The 18,614-nt window shown below is 55.8% G+C and overlaps 3 protein-coding genes across 10 annotated transcripts in view; 2 read left to right on the forward strand and 1 right to left on the reverse strand.

Annotated features, from left to right (window-relative positions):
• Positions 1–10,554, reverse strand: part of ITGA11 (integrin subunit alpha 11) — an 80,991-nt gene extending 70,437 nt beyond the window's left edge. For 4 of the 5 annotated variants that reach the window (XM_030015663.2, XM_030015665.2, XM_030015660.2 and 1 more), the window contains exons 1-2: positions 8,768–10,554; positions 2,982–3,212 (exon numbers count right to left, since the gene is read on the reverse strand). In XM_030015663.2, the coding sequence (XP_029871523.1) occupies positions 2,982–3,057 (76 nt within the window). In that variant the 5' untranslated portion in view covers positions 3,058–3,212; positions 8,768–10,554. The remainder of the gene's footprint in view (positions 1–2,981; positions 3,213–8,767) is intronic. The other variant, XM_030015666.2, reaches the window with a different exon arrangement.
• Positions 219–2,263, forward strand: LOC115341974 (basic proline-rich protein-like). The gene is made up of 2 exons (XM_030015675.1): positions 219–707; positions 913–2,263. The coding sequence occupies exons 1-2, from the start codon at positions 276–278 to the stop codon at positions 1,564–1,566; spliced, it is 1,086 nt and encodes a 361-aa protein (XP_029871535.1). The 5' UTR covers positions 219–275; the 3' UTR covers positions 1,567–2,263.
• A 142-nt stretch (positions 10,555–10,696) lies between the features above and the next one.
• CORO2B (coronin 2B) overlaps positions 10,697–18,614 on the forward strand; it is a 45,539-nt gene continuing 37,621 nt past the window's right edge. For 2 of the 4 annotated variants that reach the window (XM_030015669.1, XM_030015670.1), the window contains exons 1-2: positions 10,702–10,944; positions 18,224–18,313. Coding sequence is in view for 2 of the 4 variants with exons in the window: in XM_030015668.1 (XP_029871528.1) it covers positions 10,930–10,944 (15 nt within the window). In the remaining 2 variants the exon portion in view is untranslated. Of the gene's footprint in view, positions 10,945–18,223; positions 18,314–18,614 lie in introns of all 4 variants that reach the window. The other 2 variants (XM_030015668.1, XM_030015667.1) reach the window with 2 other exon arrangements.

An 18,614-nucleotide genomic window follows, 5' to 3' on the forward strand; every position in this document is an offset into this window, starting at 1 on the left:
ACCCCATCCCATTAACACACAGGCAGTTAGCCTTGATGCTGCAAGCCCTGGCCTCTCGCAGCTAAAATAAGGGGTGATGGGGGAGAGCGCTATGCATTTTGATAAAAATTTGTAATTATTTCATGGCTTTAGTGGAAATTGTGGTGGCTTTGTGCACCTTCTCTCACCCCTGGTCCTGCACAGAGTCACGCCGTTGGATCTGGCTCAGCCCCAGCTCGGCACCCCACTGCAGCACGGGTGCCTGCCACGGCTGGCACCGGCACAGGCTTCGGCTGATGTGGGGTGCCAGAGCCGGGTGGGATTTGGCCTGCTCTGGGTCAGCTGCTCCAGGGCTGGCCAGGCTGGGGGCAAGGCGGGGAGACCCCCGGGGCGGGGGGGGGAGCGAGCCCTCCCCAGGGTGCCCGGCGCAGCACCCCGCGCAAGTCCCGCTATGGGGCCGGGTTCTGCGGGGTCGGTTTTGCAAAACCCCCAGGGCAGAGGGGAGCCGGGGAGCTGGGTGCCCGCAGGCTCCGGCGCCCCCGCCCCCGCGGGCCCGGTGCAGGATGCGGCCGCCGTGCAGGGAAGCGGCCGGCGCTAGGGGGCAAACGCGGCCGCCGGTGCTGCCGGGGCTGCCGGGGCTGGGGGGGCTGCGGGGGCTGCCGGCGGGGCGGGCTCGGCCCAAAAATGCTGCGGCGCACCCTGGGCTCAGCCCCCCAAAATGCTGGGGTGTGTCCTGGGCTCAGCGCCCCCAAATGCTGCGGTGCACCCTGTGTTCAGCTTCTCCAAAATACTGCGGTGTGTCCTGGGCTCAGCCCCCCAAAATGCTGCTGGGCACCCTCGGTTCAGCCCCGCCAAAATGCTGGGTTGCACGCTGGGCTCAGCCCCCCAAAATGCTGAGGTGGACCCTGGGTTCAGCCCCCCAAAATGCTGCAGTGCACCCTGGGCTCAGCCCCCCAAAATGCTGCGGTGGATCCTGGTTCAGCCCCCCAAATGTTGCAGTGTGTCCTGGGCTCAGCCCCCCAAAATGCTGAGGTGGATCCTGGTTTCAGCCCCCCCCCCCCAAATGCTGTGGTGGACCCTGGGTTTAGCCCCCAAAAATGTTCAGTGTGTCCTGGGCTCAGCACCCCAAAAATGCAACTATGTGCCTTGGGTTCAGCCTCCCCAGAATGCTGGGGTGTATCCTGGTTTCAGTCCCCCAAAATGCTGCAGTGCACCATGGGCTCAGCCCCCCTAAAATGCAATGGTGTGCCTTGGATTCAGCCCCCACCCCAGCAAATGTCTGAGGTGTGTCCTGGGCTCTGCCCCCCAAAATGTAACAGTGTGCCTTGGATTCAGCCCCCCCTCCCCAAATGTCTGCAGTGCATCCCGGGTTCAGGCCCCCTAAAATGCTGTGCTGCACCCTGGGTTCAGCCCCCCAAAATGCTGCACTGTGCCCCAGACTCAACCCTTGAAAGATATTGCAGTCCATCTTGGACCCAGCCCCCCAAAATGCTGCAGTGGCCCTGGCTCAGCCCCCCCCAAAATGCTGTGGTACCCCAGCTTCAGCCCTCTAAAAATGCTGCAGTGCACCCTAGGCTCAGTCCCTGAAGGATGCTGCAGTGCCCCAGGCTGGGACCCCAGAAACGCTATGGTGTGCCTTGGACTCACCCCCAAAATGCTGCAAAGTGCTTCAGGCTCAGCCTTTTAAAAATGCTGCAGTACCCCAGGCTCGGACCCCCAAAATGAAGGGCCGTAGGAAGGCGACACACAAAAGCCGCCTGGAGAAGTGTTTGACTCGGGGCTCATTTCTCAGCATTTTCCTTCTCCAGTTTGTCCTGGCAAACTGGGTGGGAATGGCAGATGGGGGTGAGGGGTGCAGAGGTTGGGGGTACTGGGGGGAGTGAGGAGCTTTGGTGGGCTCCCGTCAGCTGCTGCTTCCCCAGCCCCTTTCCCAAGCATTGTGTGGGGTCTTCCAGCTGGGGAGCAGATCCCATTTCTGGTGACGTGATCATTGTGGGGATCCTTGGCAGGTCACCCACACAGGTCAGTGGGAGTGATTGAGGGGTCCTGGTCACTCTGCCCACCCCAAAGGTGTCACCCCCCCCCCCCCCCTTGAGCCCAGGGAGACTTGGGGATGCTCACGCTGTGAGGGGAAAAAGAGCAAGTGGGCCAGGCGTTTCAGGTTTGCCTTTAAAATGCATATTGGAGACAACTGCCGAACACATTCACCAAACAACAGACTCAAGCTATGGAAAACCCTTCTTAAATTGCCCGGGCTAGCTTCCCACAGCTCAGGACGCTTGCCAGGATGCTCTGCTTAAAACGGAGTCCCATTTCCATGCCCTCTGCACTGTGAGGAGAGCTCCCAAGTCCGGCCACTTTCCGATCTGCCACCGTATCCTCCAGGTTTCCAAATTCAATGTATGTTTTTCCCCAGCAGGAGATGTGACAGTGCAGTCTTAAATCTGGACTCCATTTAAATCGAAATCCGTATTAGGCATTTGCCTGTCTGAGCAGCGGTGGTTAGCCAGGAAGACCCAGGCTGATGAGGGTTAGGAAATGAGCTCCCCGTGTGGTCCCAGGGGCTCAACCCGGGTCCCTGCTGGGAGGGGACTGCACCCCCCTGTCCTTTTTGCTGCTCCCCCCCATGTCCACCCAGCCTCTCTCTATAGGGGACAATATTATGACCCTGGGAACCTCTTGAGATTCATCCACAGCTCTTGGGGCCCATGGTACCCAAATGCTGCTGGGTTGGGAATGTCCTCTGTAGGAGATAGCTGAGAAACCTCGGTGCATGGTTTTAACCCAATATTGTCCCTCCGGTCTCTTGTGCTTTAGCCATTGGCACTAGAAGCAGAGAGGAGCTTTGCGAGAGAAGTGCAGGGGGTTACCACAACACACAGCCCGCGGTGGGAGCCACAGATCTGCCTCGGACCTGGAGGATGGGGGGAACATGTTGGGAGCATGTTGGCTTTGGGGAACAGTGACAGAGCAGAGCCACCCATGCAAGGAGAGCTTCTTACCTTGGTCAGGCTGGGGAAAAAGCTGGTTTCTGCAGGATTTTTGTAATCGCCTTGGGTTTTCCCACTTATTGCTCATTTAAATCTCTCCTGCTTGGGTTTAGGTTTAGAGCTGCTCTGGGACCCCACAGGTTCATCTTCCTCCAGCAGGGAGCAATGGAAGAGCTCCAGAAGACCCCAGCTTCTCTTCTGCACCATCTGATGCTCAGCCCTCTGGTTTTCCACCAAGAAACTCTGTATGGGCAGAAAATAAGGAAGCTGGGAAGTATTTTCAGAAAGGAGGGCTAGGTCATGCTTTGCACAAGGCACAAGACAGGCCTTTTATAAAAGGTTTAGCTGGGGAGCAGAGCTGACAGCAAACTGAGATGCTGAAAGCTCAGCTCACAGCGCTGCCTCCGATCCATGCCAGTCCTTCAGCGCCTGCAAATCCATGTGCCCCTGGGGAACCCAGCCACGCCGGCTGGAGACCAAAGCACCGGGAGCACCTCTGTAAATAGGAGAAGAGGGGGAAGGACATTGCTGTGTCTCACGAAGAGGATGGAGGCTTCACACATCCTTTGGGCAGCAGCATTTCGCCCAAGCTCAGGAGCCAGCACCCATTCACAGGTACCCGAATGAGCCGTCTGATTTCAGACCTCCTCGTGGCATGTGTTGGGTTAGGGAGGCTGAGCCAGAAAAGCTGCTCTTGCCAATAGCCCCCTCCTCTCAAAGGGTCAGAAAACCTCGCTGGGTGGGCAGCTCAAGGGGAAGCCGCCATCTCCTCTGCCACGGCCAGAGCCATCAACACGGAGAGCGATGCTGCACGGGAGAAGATGTAAATCTTGAGCTGCACGTCCGAGAGGTCACTGGAAATATCCTTGCTGGGACACGAGCCATCAAACCCACAACATGCCCAGCCCATCAAAAGATAGCAAACACTTTCAAAAGGCTTCTTTAAAAAATAATTTTAAAGTCTTTTGTGCCCCCAGCCCAAGCCCTTCATTTGGCAGCAAGAGCCTGGCCACCTCCTGAAAAGCCCTGGAAAAACCCGCTGACCTCAGGGTGTTTTCCACCCCAGCTAGCCCAGAGCCAACAGATCACAGCCATCACTGGTGTGCTGAGATGCAGGAGAAGGAATGCCTGAAACCACACGAACGCTCAGCGTGGGACACGGTGATGAGCCACCAGCCTGGTGACAGGTGCTGCTGCAAGCCAGCAGCTCTGCTGAGCTGGAGAAATGCAGGTGGGGACAGGCAGCCCCCTTGCAATGCCAGGGACAGGGTGAAACAGGTTCAAAGGTGGAGATCAGCTCGGTGTTTCCAGTGAAATCTGTCTCCCCGAGATGTTGGTGCAATGTCCCCGCTGAGGGACAGGTTTTCTGTGCTAGCTGGCACCGGGTGAAGCTGAGTTCAGAGTGCTTCATGGGCTGCAAACACCATCTCAACACCTGAATAACCACAGTTTTCTTTGGGTAGAGTGAAAAAAATAAAAGAACCGCAACTCCTCTACAGGTAACTCACATCTTGGCTACTCTGCAATGAACTCGGGCTGCTTCAGACCCACCTCCAGACAGTGACCCCGAGGGAGGACACACAAACATGTAGTTAACTTCAAGCACATCCTTATTTCTGCTGCCATCAGGAGCTCAGGCGTGCATTGAATCGCTCTCCTGTGGCTGGGGGACTTGAGGTCTTCGCTTGCAGTATGTGACCGTCCTTTCCTGGCTGCTGCCCGGCTGCAGGCAGCTCGCCCCTCACTGCGGCAAGTCCTGCTGTGGGAGACGGTGTTGCTGCGTGGGCACTTTGCATCACACACCCGATGCTCGAGTGCTGCAGCAGCCACCGACCTACCCGTATGGAAGGAGGACACCAGGCAGGGTCAAGCTCTGAGTATCCCAAGGGAGTTATATATATATATATATATATATGTATACACACAATATGTTAAATTTATCACTTTATCTCCCCAAAACACACCAACCCCAAATATAAACAGCTCTTCGCCCTGGCTCTCTTGCTTTGCTCCAGCCTCTGACGCGACGGCTGTTTTTCTCTGTCATCTTCTGCAAAGCGTTTCCGATCCGTCACATGCTATCAAATTAGCAGCTATGGCAAGAGCTGGCTATAAACAGGCGTTATGTAAACAACAAGCCACAAGAAGGGGCTAGATTTAACTTGCTGGTGTTGAGAGGCTCCCTCTTGCTTGGTTTTTCTTGGGAATAGCTTTTCCCACTTGTGAGAGGAAGGCTTTCCTCCCAGCCAGCTAGCAGAGGCTGCTGGCACCCTCGCCGGGGAGGTGAGCAAGGAAGGCTGTCCCTCCTCCTTGTTGGAGAAAACAGCAGTTTCCTGCTGGGGTGAGAAGATGATGGGTGCCAGGAGAGCAGTTTGGGACCCTCTGCTCCCAGCCGGTACGGAGGAGCCCCCAGACCCCGGCGCTGGCCTGGCCTAACCAAACTGGGCTTCTCCCTCAAACCCACACTTCAACCACAGCTTCCCCCTCGCCAGGGGTCATTGCTACCGGTCCTGGTGGTTGCCTGGGGTTTGGGGACCGAGGGCACTGCTTTGAGGCGGGAAACTCAGCTCCCACCCTCCATCTCCCGTGCCGTTAGAAGTGATTTTCCACCGGGACGAGCTGCCATGTCTCTTTGATTCCCTTCACATGTTGGAGCTCATTGCGTTTTCATTTGTGCACCACATTCAATTCATATTTGAAATGAGTAGAAATAGCTCCAAGTTCCCCTCCTAGTTGCCTGAGCAAAACGGGACCTTGTCCAGGACTAATCTGAACCAGATGACTGTAGCAGAGGGGAAGAGCAAGGAGAGTCAGTAATAGAGAGATGTTTGTTCTTGCTAACAGTGTTTTTAAATGGAAACATTTTGCTTTCAAGTAGAAGGGCTTGGGTTTTCAGTGCAGTCCAAGTGCCAGGTTCTACCAAGTTATTGTTATTCCAGATGAACTTTCATCAAAGCAGATGAAAGCCTGTCCCTGGACTTCTCTATAAATTATCTGGTATGAAATCCAAACATTAACCTCCATATAATTCACAGCTGCAGTAACTCTGGGGATAATCCAGGACAATTTGCCATGCACAGACTGTATGTAGTATCTATGCTATATTTATTTCAATGTAATTTTAGCCAGCGCAAACAATGCACTGAGCTTTGGCCACCCTACTCCACCAGTCCAGCGATGGGAGCGTCTCTGAGAACTGTAACTCATTTTTGATGGGGCAAGGAACCAGCTCAGTGGATCTTTCCTTAAGGATCAAGTATTTGCTAAGGGAGGACCACACGTCCTTCATTTCAGGGGGAATGGCATTGCTGAGAAAGAGCAAGGACCTGGAAGACATGAAGGCTTGTTCCACCTGCCTCTGGGGTGGCTCATGCTCGTGGCAGCATCGGGACCACCGCCTCCGGCGGCAGCATTGGGACCACCACCTCAGATGGCAGCCTCGGTCCCAGTCTGTCCCTCCAGCACTCCGGTGCTAATGGAGCCCAGCCAGCCCCAAGCACTGAGCGGTTTGGTGTCCCAGCCGGCCGGGCAGACACCTCGTGCAGGAGATTTGGGGCCTGACCTGCATCCCCAGAGCAAAGCCATCATGGGCTTGCAGCAAGTGACTTGGCCAGCTCCATTCATGAATCATCTCATAACCAGGGCTCTCTGGTGACACAGTGATTATGTGTTACAGCGTGGCTTTGTTAGTATTCTCCTATGTCTGCAAGCACAGCCTGGTGCAATAGAGATGTGTTTTTCCGAGTTTCATATGAAGGGCTAAACTCACCCGTGGTGTAACCAGCTCAGCCTCGGAGCTTGCCCCAGAGCCCAGCCTGGCCCAGGCAAGCCAAGTAGTGAGTAATGGGTTGATGAAGTCTCTCCAGACTTACGATTCGGGATGGGTTCGGCAATATTTCTCTCAGGAGCTTTCCTTGAACAAGGTGATATATTGCGCTGAAGACAGAAGTGCGTCTGCAGCGTTACATGTCCTGAATCTCCTGGACACAGGCACTACGAGCCACGCTCTTCCTGCAGCCCCTGCCCCACTGTCCAGGCAGGCAGGCAGGCTCCAATTTTCCCAATGACTTGTTTTAATTGCTCACATCCACAGAGGCAGCATCTCCTTCCTCCCTCTCAGCAGCGCCAGTAAATTAAACATGCAGATAAATAGAGGGGTGGGATGAGCCGCATGGCAGGAAGGAAATGCAGCCGTGCTCTGCGCGTGGGCTCCAGATGCTGTGAGGCGGGAGATGGGGGGGCACAGGGGCCCCCCCAGCCTGGTTTCGGGAGGGCTTCTGTTAATTAGCCCAGTTCAGGCCTCTGAGCATCCATCTGCCTGGGTTTGCTCTGCTGCAGCAATGGCTATGGACTTTTGCTTGCCCCAAGGGCTGTGCAGTGCCACATGGCCCCCCCCCCCCCCATTGTCCCTGGGGTCCCCTGGGGCATCCTCTGTCCTGTCCCCACGCCATCCGTTGCAGCCGGCGTGTGCTCACAGGCTTGAGAGCTTCCCATCCCTGTGATATATGCACCAATTTTATCTCGGCAGAGCCGGGAGAGGGAGCCCAAGCCACCCCCACTGCCGCTCCTCGCCCCAGCCCCTGGCACCCACATGGCTCCATGCCCGCCATGGCTGCTTGGCCTGGCTCGGCAGGGTGGCATCGCACCGCTCTTGGCATCGTGAAGGACATGCTGCGGGTGCGAAATTGCAGCTCCCTCCAGCAAGGGCTCTCTGCTCCATAGCTTTTTGCAGCAGATGCGTCTGCACAGGGTTGGGGCTGCATGGCCTGATCCAGCCCCACGGGAGTATTCCCGTTGGCCATCCTGTAGGCATCCTCCGGAGAGCATGGGGACCAAGTGATCCTCCCCACACAGCCGATGTTTGATGCTGATTTCCTCTGCAGGTAACTCCAGCCGGAGGAGGCTAGGACCGATCCTGCACCGTGCCAGCAGGAGATTTTAATGCTTTGCGGGTGCTGAGCATCTCCCTTTCCCCGGGGACTGCAGTAGGAGAGCAGGTGCTGTCAGTGCAGCTCTGCACAGCCGTGGCAAGCCCCCCCCCTCCTTGGTCCCCCTCAGGAAGGCAAGTCCAGTCTGGGGCATGAATGGAGTCCCAAAAAACCTTCAAAGCAAAGCCCCGGTAACAAAGCCCCTGCAATCTATCACTGGCTTAATTTTGATCAAAATATAATAAAATCCTTTCCAGCCTGCCAACAGCCAGATGATTTGGTGTTAGAGTTGCTGTGCCGTGCTGGTGAAACAAGGAGCCCATGCTATTTTCCTGGTGGTGGGGCAAAGCTAAGGGCCCGTTCGCCCCCACCAGCTCTCAGCAGTGCCGCACGCACCCATTAATGCCATTTTCTGCTGGGACTCGTGCAGAGATGCTGCAACGGGTGCCCTCAGCCCACAGCGTTGCTGGAGGGCAGCCACAGCGCAGGCACTCAGGGCAGGGAATTGCCCCGTGCTCCGCCGGGCCAGCACTGCTGCAGCTTCCCCATCGCTGCAAAATCCCACCTTCCCACCCCAGCAAGGGCCCAGCATCCCTCCCGCTCCCCAGCAAGGACTCGGCTGGTAGGGCTGCACCGGCTCCCCCAGCCCTCCCTGCTCCCTGCTCCCCCCCCCCGCAAAGGGGGTCCCAACACTCCCCAACATTTCTGGGATTCTCCCCAGCAGCAGCATTTGGGGTTTGGGCGATGCTGGGGTTTACCACGACATGGAGAGGCCGGGTGGCTGCAGCCTCCCTCCGTCAGCAGGATCAGGCCCCCGGGAACCACCCAGCAACACATGCCTTCCCAGCAGCCTTTCCCTTCTCACCCTACCTTTGCCGGCTGTCCCAGTTCACTGCTCCAAGCGAGTTGTTTCAATCAGCTAATTGGTGCTAATTAATCCCAGCAGCTCCAGACGAGCGCAGGAGGCACAGCAGGCCCCGGAACTGCCGCTTCCACGGCACGAGCGAAGGCAGACGGGGCACGGCGGCTCCTCTAAGGCTTCGCAAGAGCCTGGTTTCTCCCCATTTGGCTTATCCAGGCCTCAATGTCCCCCGTCTCGGTCACCTCCCAAGCTCTGTTTGGTTTTAAGCATCATCTCTGTCTGCATTGAGCCTTCCGCTTCCATCACCAGGTCCTGGGAAAATGGGGTTTTTGTTGGGAAAAGGTCATCGCTGGGTGGTTTGGGAATTAGAGGTGGCTGCTTCTGCTGGCTAATGTCATTAGCTCTACATTAATGGCATTAACCTTTTTCAGTTTCCAGTCCAGCTCACAGCACATGGCTTGTCTTTAAAAACGGAGTTGATTTTTAGAAGAATATCAGAAGACAGACATTTTTTTACAACTCCCAGTATTCACTTGTTATCAGATCCACTGGTATTTTATGGGAAGGCTCGACACCAGAATAAAACTGAGTAATCTTTCATCAGACTCTTGGCTGAATAATCTCCTTATAAAAAGGAAATCCTTTGTTTATTGGCAGAGTGCTTTTCTTTAGGGGGAATTGGAAATGCATTTGGTATTGGCCTCAAGTAGTTTTAATTCAGCAACAATAAAATAAGTTGGTGCAACATCTAATCTAACGGCTGGATAATTCTGTGCCTGGGCTGTATCCTGCTGGTTTCATTCCCTTGTAACAAGGAGACAACGAGCTAAAATGCTACTTTTTCTAAGTATTGCTTCTCTCATCTCCAATGATGGGGATCTTTAAAAATGTGAGAAAATGCCTGTGTTTTGTGGCTGGTGCAAGGGTGCGCAAGGGTGCAAGGCCTGGCAACCCAGGCCATGGCTAGCAGGGATGCTTCAGCACCACCTGGTACCCTGCACTGCTGAATTTGTTTTGAATCGGTGCCGTCAGGAGGGTGGTTTGCTGGGTGGTGAGAAGAGGAAGCAGGGTAAAATTACACAGATTTTATTCCCTCATCGATGACTTCGTGGCAGCTCTTTGGGCCGTGGTCTGTGGAGGTACCTGGGCATGGTGGGACACCGGAGTCCTAAGTAACCCTGTGCATCTGAGGCCACCCCCAGTCTGGGCCACCCTTCATTCGCCTAGAAAATGGAACTGACAGCTCTGGAACAAAGCAGTGGTCTCTGGTGTTGTCACTTGTCACTGTCTATAATAGGGAAAAAAAAAGAAAATCGTGTTGTATGCGAAGGGAAACAAGCACACGGATGGATGCTTATGGATGCTATAGGACCCTACTACGATGCCCAGCCGGCAGGGACCAGACAGCAAGGTGCGAACCCTGCGGCACATCCCCGGCTCCCGCTGCAGAAAGGCGATGATCAACTACGTGACTTGGTTGCAGTCACCCTGCAGAAGCTGGCGACGCAGCCCGCCGCCCGCTCAGCGCCCAGAAACCCCCGCTTATTTTTATGGCTTTGCAGAGAGGAGAGCTATCGCGCTCCCAGCGGGTACACGCCGGTCTTACTGGTCACCACTGGACCTCGAGGGATCGACTGCGTGCAGGGAGGCCGCCACCCCCCCCGCGCATCCCCGGGGTGGGGGACAGCAGGTGCCTGCCCGGCTCCCGCCCCCGGGAACGGGAAATTCGGGTTGGCAAAGAGTTAAAAAATCGCCTTTTCTTCTCCCCGGAGCTGAGCGGCACCCGCTCCCCCCCCCAGCCTTGGCAGGCCTCCCTGCCTGCCCCTGCCTGCCCCCCCCTCCCCCGCGGGAGGCGGCTGCTCCGTCACGGCGGCGCGGGCTGACATCACCGCCGCCGCCGCGCCGAGGACCGACCGCTTCGGCTGCTCGCCCGGGCGGGCGGCGGAGGGCTGCGGGCAGCGGGCTGCGGGCTCCCCCCGCTCGGCTGCGGCCGCCGGCGCCCGTTCCTCTGCAGCAGCGTCCCTCATCCCCCCCACCCCACCCCGGGCCTCCTTTTTCTTCTCTATTTTTTATTTTTCCCCCTCTTTTTCTCCACCCACCCCCCCGCCCATCTTCCTCCCCCCCCTCCCCGCCGCCCGCGGAGCTCCCTCATCCCTCCGCGACTTCCCGCATGACTGTCACCAAGGTAAGGACCTGCCTTCCCCGGCTCGGATGCTGTGCCGGCCCCGCGACGTGCCACCCCCCCGCCCCGCCGCCCCGCTGCCCGCAAGGTGCCGCGCTGGGGGCTGCGGAGGGGGGGGCGGGCCGGCCACCGCCTCCCCCCGCCCAGGCTGCTGCTTTTTATTTATTTATTTTACTTTATTTTATTTTATTTTATTTTATTTTTGTTTTATTTTGTTTTTATTTTATTATTTTATCTTTATTTTATTTTATTTATTATTATTTTATTTATTATTATTTTATTTACTATTATTATTTTATTTATTATTATTATTATTTTATTTTATTGTTTTCCTCGCGTCTCCCGCTTGTTCGGGCCCTCCAGCTCGCAGCCGTGCTGCATTTTTAACCCTTGGAGCAGCCGGCCGGGAGGGCCGGGGGAGGGCTGAGCATCCCCTGCGGGCGGACCCCGCTATAAGCCGCTTTGCGCGGCCGCTCGGCAGATGCTGCCGAGATCTCTACAGGTGGCTGCCGGCTTGTCTGGGGGGGGGGGGGGGGAGGGGGAAAGACCTCGGGAAGGGGGTGGGGGGGGATTACGGAGCACGATGGAGGGCTTTGGCGTGGAAGGGGCTCAGCGGCGGCTCAGCAAACCCACCCCGAGCAGAGCTGCTGGGTGTGGGAGGTGATGTGGGGCTGCTTGGGTCCCCCAAATCTAACCTTCTGCTGGATCTGCCTTAGAGCTCGGATCTCTCAGATTGCTGCCAGTGCTGCAGAGGGGAAGGGTTTGCTCTCCAAGGACTGTTTCCCATTTCTCCCCGTCCCCACGATCCCTCGTGCCTGGGAGCCAAGTTCATCACCTCCCGCTCACCCCATCCTGCAGTGGGTCAGGGTTGTGCCAGGGTGAATCTGCCATGGGGGTGGTCCAGAGCACACAGCATGCTGCTGAATTAGTGCGTGATACGGCAGTGTCCGGAGGAAAGGGGCCACCTCCGGACTGGGCCGGCCATGGGACTTTGGGAGCAGAGCAGTCCAAGCTGGACCTGCTTGGCCCAAGCCCTCCTTCTCACTCCACGGCCCCGACACGAGGATGTCATGTCATGTCGTGGTCATGCCAATGAGTCTAATGGTTCATACACTCAAGGGGAAACAGTAGCCCCCCTGCCCCAGGAAGCCCCCCCCAAGCGCAGGGCTGCCTGGCCCCGTGGTGGGCAGGATGTGGCCATAGGTGGAAGGGTCTCGGTGGGCTGTGATTGCCATCCTGGGGACGGGACTGTCGGCATCCCTGCGGGTGTTTGGTGCCACACCGCTGATCCAGGCTGTGGCATGGCTCCTGGGGCCGTAGCGCAGACTTGCCGGGGCACTGGGCACAGCACCGAGTTAACTACCTTGGTGCATGCCGAGTGGAAGCAAATGGGACTGAAGCTGTTGTCGTCCTTCTCCGAGCCCTGAGGCGGGACGTGCCCAGGGATGGCAGCGGGAGCTGGGCTCGCTTTGCTGCCTTTCACCCCAAATGTCGCTGGCCTCCCCGGCAGGAGGGGACACGCAGCAGGGCCACGCGTGTTGGCATGAGTGTGCTGGGGACATCCAAAGAACCTCAAGCAGCTCCAGAGCTGACGCTGGTGTGTGCCCAGGCTCCCCAGTGAAGATGCTGCTGGGGAGGAATCGCTCTCTCCCGTCTTTGTTCTTACCAAATAACTTGCATTTTGCCTGCTTGGCGTTTGCTGGGCGGTCACCGGCATTTGCATTTGTTGGGTATTTCCGCGCGCCTCGTGCTGCGTCGTGCAGTCCCGCAGCCCCTGCCAGCTCGACAAACCCACCAGCATCAAGAAAAAGTGTGTTTCCAGCTATTCTGGGTGCTGAGAGAGGGATTGATGGCCGGACCTGAAAGGTCAATTGGGTTAAAAGAACTACAAACTCAGTGAAATCAAGTGTCACAGTTTTAAGCCAGGCTGACTAATTTGCAGTGCTCATTCACAGATTTTTTTTCTGAGTGCAAGTAGATTTATTCAGAGCTATGTTGAGAAAAGGCCACAGGGCTGTAAGGAAAGCACCTTCAGTAGGATGGGGAAGGGCTCTGCTGTTAATTTTTGGGGAATGGAAGTGCAAACTCGGAAGATCTATGTCATGCGCACAAAATACACTTTTGCTAAAGCACTGTAAAGCTCTAATACACCTTATAGATTTTATTTTCTGCAATGTGGACTATCCTGATGGAAGTTAAAGAAAACCCAAGAGCAGGCTCCTGACCTGTCACAGCATCAGCACCGGGGTCTTTGCAGGCAAATCGGGGCACGGACCACAGGACTGAGGTGGCGAATGTGTCTTCAACGCACCGGTCCTTCCCCTGGGTGTAAGGCTAGCACATATGGCCCAGGCTGATGTGGTGAGGGGAAAAGAAAGGGGCACGAGCATCCGTGGGAGAAGACATGGTTTTTCTCTGTGGTTTTGGCTGCCAGGAGTCAGTGCGAGGCAGGGACTTGGGGAAGGGTCCGGTGACCCAAGGTTGGGGGAAACAGGGAGGTTTGGGACAGTGGGGCAGGTGAAGGGGAGAGCCCCAGGGGACTTCTGGGGTCTTTGCATCCTGTCCAGCAGCAGGCATCTAACTAAAACCAGTAAAGCCCACAGCTCCCAGTGCTATCAGGGACAGGCATTTATGGTGTTCCTGCAACAACTCTTCCCACGCTGGGGCTGCTTCCCAGGCAGTGCGGAAAACAGGAGCCATGGGTAGGATTTTACAAACTTTGCAAATATCCTTGAGCAATTCATCCTTAGAGGAAAACAGATTTGAAAATCAGGTCTGGGTGCCTAACACCAGGCAGAGCTGTCCTAGCGCAAGCCCGAGGCATGGGGAGGCATGAAAAGCTTTTCCTGGTGTGTGTGGGGGCCTGGGGAAAGCAAGGAGGGGGCAGGAATATCTGCTGTCAGTATGTGAAACAAGCTGGTTTAATCTGTGTCCCAAGCCACCCCCTTCCCCTCCCACAGGAAGAAATGCAAGCAGCCGCATCCCCAGACCTTGCTCTTTTGGGGGAGTTTGCTACCCAGGAGAGTTTAAGCAGGTTATAAATAGGATGGAGAAAGGACTGATTGAAATGCAAAAAGAGCCCACGCCTCATGCTTGGGGATCTGCCCAAACTCTGTGACACCTCCCTGGCATGGCATGGCATGGCATGGCATGGTGTGGCGTGGTGTGGCGTGGCGTGGCGTGCCACACCAGCTCTGCCTGGCTAGGCCTTTCTCTGGGTTCTGCAGTAAGAGCCAGCGAGGTGGTGGCCTTCAGCTGAGAAGGTGCTGTAGGAATCAGGGGCAACTTCATCCCTGCTGTAGATCAGCTGGTTCTGCCAGGGTCTGGGGTTCAGGTTTGGTCTCTCTTGCTTGCAAACAGAAAACCAGCCCAAATGCCTTGCTTATAAAGAAAAGGGTCCGTCTTACGAAGCTGAACAAGTCTGCTTGCAAAAGCAATAGGCAAACAGCGCTGACAGGCCTGGGTCTCCTGGCAAATGGGGAATTTCTTGATGGTTGTGGTTTACTGGGGCTGTGTGAGTTAATTCCTCACCCCAGATGACTTTCTGCTTCATACCAGTGAGCAGGAAGAGCACGAAGCCGGGCTGATGGCAGGCGGGCGGCGCGGGGCTGGGGGAGAAGGGATGTGAGTCACAGGATGGAGAACAGAAGTGGGAGGAAAGAGCCCACGGCTGGGCTCTCCAAATTTATTTGCCGTCGAAAGGGTAGCAGGATCTTTGGGGATACACAAGTGGGAATCCTGTGGTTGGGGAAGGACTAGACAAATTTAACCTCCGAGCAGGGATTGTGCTGGGTGTGTTTTGGCAGGCAGAGGTGTGGCAGAAGTCCCTTGGTATGGCAATGGTGCTTCCAGCTCCCACCCATCGCCAGAGGCTGTTTCCAAAGCCCTAAATATAATTAACCATGAACACAAGTTAGTGGGGGCATGTTAATTTTGGGAATATAGTTTTAAAACGACTGGAGGTTTTTCTAAAAGATGCGGTTTAAAAGAGGATGCCATCTGGGAGGTCCTGTGGCATGCATTAGCCTGAATTATCCAATGGTCTCCTCTGGCTTTATTATGTATTGTATTAATTGGAATTAGTCATTGAGCCATGCTGCCTAAATAACGGCTCGTCTTCATAGTTCAGCAAGCAGATGAAGCCAAAACCAAAACTCAGAGAGGAAATTGCAACTATGGCCTGTCGTGATCAACCGTTGTAAATAAATGATGCCCTAACACGGGTAAATAGTAATAACCGCAGAGGCCCTTTATTGGGAGGTTACAGTTACAATGCCATGAAGTTTCTGATGGTGAGTCGCAGTGTCGTCCCCCTTGTTGGTAAGGGCAGGTTTAGTGTGTCTGGGGCAAACGCTGATCCCATGGAAAAGCTGATAGTGGTTCAATCAATAGGAAGCTTGATTGGAGGCACTGGGCCATGTTATCAGGGAAGATGGCTTTGCAGAAATGAGGCTTTGGACAGCACAGATTGACTTTATTTCTGGAGAAATAATGAGTGAAGTCTTCTCTAAGCAGTTCGCTAAAAAGGAATCTGATGAAGCACCGTGTGTGCTCTGATGCTTGAGAAACGGCTCCAAATAATATTAATAAAACTCATGTTAATGGATTAGGTGCAAGCTAACCCACTTCTCTAGAAAATAGATTAACGGGATTTATCATTGCATGGGGTTTTGCTCATGGTGTTCAGGTCAACAGGGCTTCTTTAACCCGGAACCCAGCTGGGGCTGTGCACTGGGGGGGAGTGGGGCCACGTGCCCACACAGGACTGAGTGTCACAGCAAGCCGCTGGCACGGTGCTGTGACAAAGGGCAGATGCTCTTCCTGGTGGGAGAGGGGCACGGAGGCAGCAGTAAAGGCAGAAACAACCCATGGCAGGTGTGGGAGGAGCAGGGCTTTCTCTGCCTCTTGCTGCCTTAAAATCCGTATATTTTTAGTTGGGGTTCAGCGATGTGGCGGTTGGAAAAGCCTCGCTCATTTGGGCTGCCCAGGCAGACATTGCTCATGAGTAATTGTGCAAAATGGATTCCCAAGGTGGGTCCGAGGCAGGTATGGAGGGATGGTGGCTCTTCTGGAGGGGCTGCTTTGCAGCACCTGATGGGTGGAGATCAGGTAATGGTGCGTGGTGCCACAGCTGGAAGGAGGTAAGGAGGTCACATTGCTTACTAGCCGGACCGGGATGGAACAAGGCAGTCAGTGCTGAATTGTTAATGAAGTACAGAACGAGTTCCCTTGTCTCTAACAGGGACGACGTTCGCTAATCTTGAGCTTTGGTGGGATTTCTGAGGGTCGGGAACAAGCATAACAGGCCGCTTTGAGTCTAAAAATGGAAGCTTCCCGTTTCAAGAAGTATTACTCTCATCAAAGGCAACTTGTCTGGCCTGCGGCTTTTTAATGAGTTTTAATTGAGATTCAATGCAGCATTAATCTGGCGCTTTAACATTGCCCGTCTGTGGCCAGCAGGCTCGCTGGGCGCTGTAATTCATACCCTGAAAATGCAACTCAGGGTCACCCCCCCTTTCTTCTTCTTTTCATGGAAATTTTATCAAATGATGAATAGTTCAATTCATTACCCAGCTAGAAGAGAGCTCGAAGGAGTTGAATCCTGGATTCCTATCTCCCGAGTCAGTGTGTAATTACCCAAATCTGGCAGCAGGCAAAATCTACGTGACGGAGCCAGCTGCTAGAGTGCCCCACAAATCTGTGAATCCCATCGTTCCTGAGATGGGAGGGGACCAGTGCCAAGCTCAGCTCCCAGAAATCCCGCGCTCCTTTGTTCATTGCAAAGCTGTTGGCAAAGCCCCCTCGCTGCAGCTCTCCGGTCGGAGTCAGTCTGCAGAGCCTCGAGCATTGCCGTGAAAAGCTCTGGGAGCAAAACTGCTCGGGGAGAGGTGGTGGCAGGGCAGTGCTGGAGCAGCCAAGATGTTGCTTGAGTGGCAGAGAGCAGGGAAATAGGGCTAAACCCTTCAGACTCAAGCCCAGATTGGGGTCCTGCTATGGCATGCAGCTGGTGAGCGTGTCAGAGACCCTGCTTGATGGGAAACCCCAGCATCCTCAAGCACAGCAGGGTGACAGCCACCTCGCTGCACCAAAAATGAGGCTTTCCAACCTGTTGCTCCATGCTCATGTAAAAGCACGGCTGAGGAAGCGCCTGCTCCTGCTCAGCACCAGGACAGGAAGCGTGCCTGCAAGCTGCAACGCGCTGCTCTCCCTGTCTGGGTGCCGACTGCAGCCCTTGTCCTCCCGCCGGGATGCGGACCCGGATTTTCCCCCTCTCGGAGCGGTGGTTTCTTCTGTTGACAACCTGCTGTGAGAATCCCTCAAACAAGCTGTTGGGCCTTATGGAAAAATCCTGACCCACCTTCTGTGCCGAAGGGTGGGGAATAGCCACGCTCCAGCCAAAAAGCCCCGCGGTGCAGCCGGGGAAGCTGCTGAGGCCAGCCTGGGGATGTGCACGTGCCTGTGTTGGGGACAGGGGTGTGCCTGTGCTGGGCGTCACTGTCACGGAGTTAATGCTGTTTGGTTTTGGTAATGGGAAGGACCTCAAAGGCTGGTTCCCGGGGTCGTAAGGATGCTGGGGCTGTCGCCAAAGCCCGAGCTGTCAGCGATGCAGGGATGAGGGTCCCTTTGCAGCCATGGCTGTCCCTTCGGACAGCCCAGCCCTGGTCGCCTTCCGCTCTGAGCATCCCTGCTCTCCGCCTGTACAATAGCTGCTATAAATTCCCCAGAGAATAATGGCCTCTCTGTCTGCGCACAGGACCATAGCTGCATGTCCGTCGCGAGGCACGCTGGCCCTCGCAGGGCCTGGGGCAGCTCCAGAGTGATGGGGGCCACATCCTGACTCATCCGTGCCAGCGGCACCAGGAGTGTGGCCGTGGTGCTTGGGGGTCCTGTGGCTGCAGGACCCATGGCTGCAGGCAGGCTGGGGCCATCCCCATGCCAGCTGCCAGCACCCAGAGCCTCTGCACCGGGTGCTTTGGGGCTCGATATCCCCACCGGTGAATGAAGGATTGCTCAGCTCACGCTATGAAATCCCTCCTCACAGCTGGGATAACCAGCAGTCTCACCGTGCGGAGCTGAGGGCCGGTGACGAGAGCGGGGTGCTGAAGCTAATCCTTATATCATGAGGAATTAGCTGCCTGCAGCTGCACTGGCGCCAGCAGCTGCACCCCAGTGCATGTTGGCACCCAGCATTTCTCGAGTGCCTTTGGTGAAGCCGAGGTTGAGGGGCTTGGGGCAGGCGGCAGCGATGCTGCTGTAACCAAAGGGTTTCCCTTTCTTCCAGGGTCGAGGAGCGCCCACGTTTCCCTGAGCCCCGCGTCCGTTCCTGGGTGTCAGGAAGCGCCCGACGAGCCCGCGGAGCAGAGCAGGGCAGGTGAGGACCCCGCGCTGCGCCCGCGCCCCGACGGACCCCAGGGCGGCCCCGCGCGGGGCGGAGGGGCATGGAAACAGCCCAGGGATATGGTGCCGTGCCCAGGGTGGGGGTCTGCCACCAGCAGCCCCTCTTGCCCATCCCAAATTCCTCTGCAGATAGCTGGGCAGGCGGTTGCGTGGCCAGAAAAGCATTTTTTATCAAGAGGAGTGCAGCAGCTGCCGCAGCTCTCCTCCTTCCAAAATTTGACCCTGTACCCCAAAGAAGCTCTGTACATCAGATGAGAGCAGATCCACGGAAGTCT

The sequence above is a fragment of the Aquila chrysaetos genome, chromosome 5 (assembly GCF_900496995.4).
Source record: "Aquila chrysaetos chrysaetos chromosome 5, bAquChr1.4, whole genome shotgun sequence".
Classification (NCBI taxonomy): domain Eukaryota; kingdom Metazoa; phylum Chordata; class Aves; order Accipitriformes; family Accipitridae; genus Aquila; species Aquila chrysaetos.